Raw genomic sequence first — 7,164 nt, 5'->3', positions numbered from 1 at the left:
ACATGTACAAGTAGTTTGTATGCTGGTTAATAAGTTTTCCTTCAACCCAGCATTCTCTCAAGTATATTCCTGAATCAGATAGCTTGAGATCCATTACTTGCAAACCAAGTAGTCCAGGGAGACTGTTGGAAGCATTGATCCGGTTCTTGTAAGCCTCAGAAGGTGAGACTGAGTCTGAGGAGTTCCATAACAGTTGCTTTTCTCCCTCATTTATTCTGTACACTGTGATATAGTCCACTCCAAAGCAAAAACCCATCTCCACTGTTTCTCCTACTGCTTTAAAAATGGGCTCTGGGTCCTCTTGGGCCAGAGTCTTAGCCAGCAGCAAAACCAGTATTAATCCGAATTTAGGCATCATGTGCAAAGCAAGTTGTTCATGAACCTCCCAAGCTTTCTGAAACACTGTCTCTTCACACAGTCAGAGTAAGTTCTGAGTAACTTGTTTGGCATTAAGGTCCGCCCATTTCATGGTGTAGTTATTGCCCTATTCATTTGTATTTTTTAAATGCTTTTTCTTTATTTCTCCCTCTGCTCTTATGTTTTGTGTTCCAAAAAATCTGAGAATAATTTATCAGTCGTGTTGGAGTCATGCCATTCAACTTGCGTGTTTTCCAGTTTTATAATTTTGTATTTCATAAATAAAAAGAGACACAGATTGCATGTCAGTGTGTGGTTAGACAGGTTTAGTGTTTTTCAGCAGGTGCATGCATGCATGCATGCGTGCGTGTGTGTGTGTGAGTGTGTGTGTGTGTGTGTTTGTGTGTATGTATGTGAGTGGGTGGGTGTGCAGGGGACATGCTGGAATGTGCAAGGAAGTCTGCACAAGGAAAAATACACAACTGCATACAATTAAATCACACATTGTGTGTGACAAGTGCATTAAGTTTGGAATAAATGTATTCTCCGGAATGCTGAACAAGAGATTAAAAAATCAGAGTCCAGCCCATATATTTGTCACATATTGGCAAACAGTAAGATCAACAAGATGTGGAGCACAAAATGGTGCCTTTTTGCTCATATTTGTGCTTCACTATGTTCTCAGGGCTCTTTGGGAATGTGTTGCTAGGCAGATTGAACTGTCAGGGATGAACAGTTTGAGCTGTGAGATTTCTGATAATTAAATGAGCACTAATTAAAAAAATAATCAGAATAATAATAATAACCTTGACTTGTGTGTTTTTCTTGCTGTACTACCTCTTCACTGACTGAGTTTTGGCTTGATAGTATTCTTAGACGTTAACCTTTTTGTACTAGCATGGGGATGTGTTTTTGATGGAGACTATAAAGCACTTCTGGTTAAGGGTTTCTGCCAAATGCCGTAAATGTAAACGTATGTAAGTATGCTGTAGGTACGCATTATGCAAAACATTTCGCTTACACTCGCTATTGGGAACTCTGCTTCTACACTTGCACCTGATTCTGTTATTTTCCCTAATATAAAACAAATGTTGCCAGGTTAGCCAGATTGAAAGTTCAACTCGCAAAGGGCGGTTTGTGAGACCAGCATGAGGAGGCAGTCATTTGCCTGCATTGTGATTAAACTCCCACTGAGACTGTACTCTTCTATTCTAATTGCACTTTGTGTTGATTAAGGTGCTTTCAGGCACTGGCACATTTTGGGAAAGCATGCTTTTCTGCAATAACATTTTCTCACACACTGTCAAATGTAGAGAAAAAGATGATTATACAACAGTTTGTTGTAGTCCACAAAATTTGATTGGTCAAGCGGCGTTCCAAGAGTGCTTATTTTTACTATGACCACACTGGCGTGTTTCACTGTGTGTATCTGTGTTTCACTCCACTTGTCTGTATTTGCCATGTAAAATTTCACTTCCTAGTTCAAAACAGTTACAATTAAATTGTTCACTTAGTTACTTAATCTTTCAAAAATTCCTCAGATATAGAACATTTTCAGATTAGTTGTGTCAAATTGTAGACCTACACTCCAGGGCAAAAAAAAAAAAAAAGGACCAAGCCCAAAATGCCAAAAAAATTAAGCGTCTATTAGTCTTAATAACAAATCATTGGTCAGAAAATCAGCAAGAATTAAACAGATGCACTCCTGAGAGCTCCTGTGCCACCATTTGCTTGTTTACTTTTGCTGCAGTGAACTTTGGGGTTCAAGAACTTTGAAGTATGTTTGGGGAAAAGCTAGAAACAGGGAAATTCACTTATATAGTCTGCTTGTACGCAAAGGTAAAATCATGATAATTATTAAAATGTTTGGTGCAAAATTCAAACTAACACGTCTGGTTGTACAAAATTTTCCAAAAAATATCTTCTGTGATGTTTCTTTTCTTAAAAGATTAGTCATTATTTGGTTATGTGCAACACCTGATCCAGCCCATCAAGGGTCTGATAACAAGTTCATAAATGGAACCAGGATTGATAGAACAGGGAGAGATCTACACTATTTGTTTAATTCTTGCTAATTTCCTGACCAATGATTTGTTGTTAAGACCATTAAAAGCTTAATATTTTGCCATTTTGGGCTTGGCCCATTTTTTTTTTGCCGGGAGTGTATCAAAAGTATTTTGTAAAGTAATTACTCAAGTAGTGTTTCACCAGGTGACTTATTTACTCTTTCTTGAGTAATTTTGGGGAATTTTTACTTTTACTCAAGTGAATTATTACTATAGTGACAGGACTTTACTCGTCAGTTTGTTTTGTACTCTTTCCACCACTGGTAAGAAATCTTTACAAAGTCCTTCACAAACATTAGAAAAGATACACTATATGACCATCACACTCATATATGCTTGTTGAACATCCCATTCCAGATTAGGTCCCCCTTTGTTGTTATAATGACCTCCACTCTTCAGGGAAGACTTTCCACTAGAATTTGGAGCATGGTGATTTGTGCCAATTCAACCACAAGAATATTAGAGAAGATGGGTACTGATGTCGACGAGGAGGCTTGGTACGTAGTCTGTGTTCCAGTTAATCTCAGAGGTCTTCAGTGGGTTTGGGGTCAGGGCTCTGTGCAGGCCACTCGAGTTCTTCCACACCAACCTTGGCAAACCATGTCTTCATGGACCTTGCTTTATGCACAAGGGCACTGTCATGCTGGAACATGTTTGGGCTCTTTAGTTCCAGTGAAGGGAAATCTTAATGCTGCAGCATATAAAGACATCCTAGACAATTGTGTGCTTCCAGCTTCGTGGCAGCAGTTTATTGGCTACGTTTGCATGCACATCAAGGTCTATATTCGGGTTCCAGCCATATTCTGAATACGATGTTCATATGCTTACAGGCGTCGGAATATTGCCATTCCTAAATACCTAACCTACACCTAAGCATCTGTTAGCACCCACAATTCCTTGCGGACCGAGCATGTGCATATATCTCCTTTCAGTGGATTTTCTGAATAAGGGGTTTACATGAAACACATTTCCGATTAAAACAGGCACATTCCAGGGGTGGGAATCGGAATTTGGGGAATCATAATATTGTCTTAATCCAAATCGGGCGATCGGATTGCAGCATTTACAGGACTCAGTACTAATTAGAATATTGCCAAACTCCGATTATTATCGGAATACTGATGTGCATGTAAACTGTTTCAGCATGGAGAAGGATTTTCAGCCTAGTCTCCTCCTATCCTGAAGGGGGCAGAAGCGCACCATCATCGCATGGTGATCACAAAAACGGGAAAAGTAGAACAACAATATTCTGGTGTAAATATGCTGCACTAGATAGCTGTAGAAACGATTGTTTAAGATCCTATGTAGTGGACTTATACATGAGACTGTGTTTGGGCTCGCTGGGGTTGTTTGTTGTTGTTTTGTAAAGGTATGGCTTGGTGCTTATGGATGGTGTAGACTTCTGTTGCATAGCGTGTGAATGGGGCAGAGCAGTGAGTTACATAATTCACCACTGAGCAGTGCTTTTCCTTTTTAAATTACTGATTGAGCCTGATGTGACTCAGTGTTTTGGATATTTTATATAGCCACACCAAAGATTTCCAAATAAAGTAAATAATAACTAGTCAAAACCTGTTTTAAATTGTTGACCCACCTTTATTAGCATTATACATACTTGCCCTATGTTGTGTATGTCTAACTGGCTTTAATGACATTTGAATGAATGATCTTTTGAATGAATGCTTGTAGTGCCCATAGGTAGCAGACACGCACCTGTGACATGTGCAGACATGCTGCGCTCTCTCACAGTGTCCCTGATGTTTTGCCGGCGGGCCCAACAGCTCCCCAGGATGCATTGCTCCTCCATCAGGCAGGTTGAGAACACATCTGCCGTTGATGCACTTTACAACCTGTCAGTCGACATCTCGAAGATCCGAAAGCTCAAGGGCTGGGTGTTGTACCAGAGCCCAGTTTATGTGATGGAGACTGTGGCCATGCTGAGAAACTTGGGAGCCAGAGACACGCTGATTGCTCAAGTGCTTGAACACCACCCAGAGGCAATCCTCTGCCCACCTGAACATTTGGAGGCTCAAAAGGAACTGTGGATGTCCATCTGTGCCAGCCACAGCCATCTAGTTGGGATCATTGAAAAGTTTCCAGCCTCATTTTTCACCTCATCATGCCATATTGACCACCAAAGGGCCAATGTCACGTTCTTCCAGAACGTGGGCCTTAATAAACGTGTCATTGCTAAGCTGATGGCGAGCGCCCCGCAAAACTTCACAAGACCTGTTGAGCAGAACGAGGAGATGGTCCAAGCCCTTCAGAAGACATACTTGGAACTAGGAGGAAGTGAGGTCAATATGAAGGTCTGGCTGCAGAAGCTGCTCAGTCAGAACCCATACGTGCTCATGAAGTCTCCAGAAACCATGAGGAATAACTTCAACTTCCTGCATAAACAGGGCTTCACCAGCAGTGAGCTCCTTCAGCTTCTCTCCAGACTTAAAGGCTTTGTCACAGAGCTTCACCCAGAATCAATGGGTCTTTCTTTGAGTTACTCGCAGGAAACGCTGGCCTGCAGTGATGCTGAGCTACGACAGATCGTGCTGCAGTGCCCAGCATTGCTGTACTACTCTGTACCCATTTTGACAGACAGATTCAAATGCCTTCTCGGTGCTGGAATTAGCCTGCAGCAGATCATGCAGACACCCACCGTCCTGGAACTGACCACACAGATTGTCCAGTATCGCATTCAGAAGCTGCGTTCTTATGGTCATGATATTAAGACAGGGAGCCTGGAGCTCCTCAATGGCACTAAGAAAGACTTTGAAATGAACTGTGGAAAATTGCTTCTGAGGCGAGAGCGTCCACTCTTTAACCCAGTAGCACCTCTAAGGACAGACGAGTGAGATTTCCTGTTGTGAAATGGTGCTATAAGCTTCTAATCAGAATCTCAAGGTTAACTCTGTTTATTGTCCTGCTGAATAACACAGCTATGTAGGTGTAATTACAGAGATTATGATTAAATAATTATGACTCCTTATGTATCTTTGTGTCATGGATAGATAGAATCTGATTTGAAAGAGTTTTTTTTTTTTTTACTACTACTTTTTTAAGCCACTGTGTTGTGTTAAAGTAGTACCATTCTATTTTAATGATACAAACCCTGTAAAGCTGCACTAGCCTTGTTAACAAGGCATAATAATGCTTAGCTGTTAAGGCAATTCATGTAGTCATTAATATATAATATTATAATAGTGAGATCCGGTGTAGTCATGGCTGGCTGGTATAAATGGACTAACAGGTTTAGGCTCCCTCCTGTCAGGAAAAATACATGAAAATAATGCTCGAATTTTGGCATCCATATCAAATAGGTTCCTGAGTGGTGCAATAGAAAAATGTTTGATCCGTCATTAGGAGATTGTGAGTTTGATTGTAAGTAAAATACACAGGCTGGGGCTTATATGTTCTAGCCCAGACTGTAGATTCACACAGCCTATCACTGACAGTCATGTCAAGTTATTACACTTGGAGAAACAACCCCTAGATTTCATGCCCTTTAAGGCTAATTTATTTAAGCCCACTTCTCTGCCACAACTTGTCATCAATAGTAATTGAGTAGGCTCTTGTGAAAAACAATGAAAGAGATGGATTACATTCTTGATCACCAATTTTTTAAAATGTCTCTGGAGAAGCTAGAAGTAAATACAGTAAGTAAATATTATCCAATTAAAGTACAAATTACACAACAGGATAAGCAGCAGAACTGTCTAACGGCAAAGTTAGCATTTCTGTTTAAAATACTTGCTATCTGGAGGAAACATGGCATGATTACAAACAACATGCTTGACTTAAAAAATATCAATCATGAATGGTGTTGCCTATCTGTCTTTTAATAAGTGTGTACCTGTGTGGATGTATAAAAGATTTATGCCTATGAGAAGACCCTGTGCTACAAGGTTCAGCTGAATTACTCATAAATAGTACTGATAGCTGAGGTACTGATAGACAGTAGAATTTTTTAGGCATCCCATTCAATATGGTGACCAGATGTCACTGGCTATAATACACTGTTTATTCTCTCAGTTTAATTTAGGGCACTTTGTTGATGCATATCTGCACCAAATGGTGATTTTTTAAATTTTTTTTTACAGTCAAAACAATCAGTTATCAAGAAAACTGAACTGCTCATTTCTCTGTCCCTTCTTGTATTAGTCTCTTGTTCTCCATGCTTTATCCTCTCTCGGCCCATGCTGGCTGAATGTCTTTGGCTTTCTCCCCAGCTAATGATAGAGCATTATACCCAAAAGCACAAGAGGTTAATAAGAGGGAGTATAAATAGTTCTTTTTCATTTAAAACATGACACTGGGTATTATTAACAAGTGTTACACATTGGCTTTATGGGGCATAACTCAAGGAAAATATGAACACAGATGACACATGCAATTAAACTCTCTCATTTCCTGCCCTGGCCACAGAATGGTAGAATATTATTAAGGTGGTAAATATTCCATGTGTGGGGTCACGCAGTTCAGGCATAGATGATGACAGCTGTGGGACCAGCACTTAGTGCTTCCATTTTCTCGTATGCTATTCATCTAAAAGCTTCTAATTATAGTGGCTATGGAGGAAATTGACCTCTTTCAGGAAATGCTGTATTTTACAGGTGGGATATCAAAGAGGGACAATAAATTGCAATGATAAAATGGGATTTTACATGTCCTTATAAACTATCACTATAGAATATGAAATTCAAATTTTATCAGATTACTAATAAATCAGTTTTTATTCTATTAAATG

The 7,164-nt window shown here is 39.8% G+C and overlaps 1 protein-coding gene across 1 annotated transcript; it reads left to right on the top strand.

Moving 5' to 3' along the window:
• The first annotated feature begins 3,647 nt into the window (after positions 1 to 3,647).
• mterf2 (mitochondrial transcription termination factor 2) lies at positions 3,648 to 5,406 on the top strand. The gene is made up of 2 exons (XM_026927458.3): positions 3,648 to 3,792; positions 4,113 to 5,406. The coding sequence occupies exon 2, from the start codon at positions 4,154 to 4,156 to the stop codon at positions 5,270 to 5,272; it is 1,119 nt and encodes a 372-aa protein (XP_026783259.3). The 5' UTR covers positions 3,648 to 3,792; positions 4,113 to 4,153; the 3' UTR covers positions 5,273 to 5,406.
• Positions 5,407 to 7,164: the final 1,758 nt, after the last annotated feature.

Source organism: Pangasianodon hypophthalmus, chromosome 6 (assembly GCF_027358585.1).
Source record: "Pangasianodon hypophthalmus isolate fPanHyp1 chromosome 6, fPanHyp1.pri, whole genome shotgun sequence".
NCBI classification, from domain to species: Eukaryota; Metazoa; Chordata; class Actinopteri; order Siluriformes; family Pangasiidae; genus Pangasianodon; species Pangasianodon hypophthalmus.
This window is presented reverse-complemented; position numbering and strand designations above follow the sequence as displayed.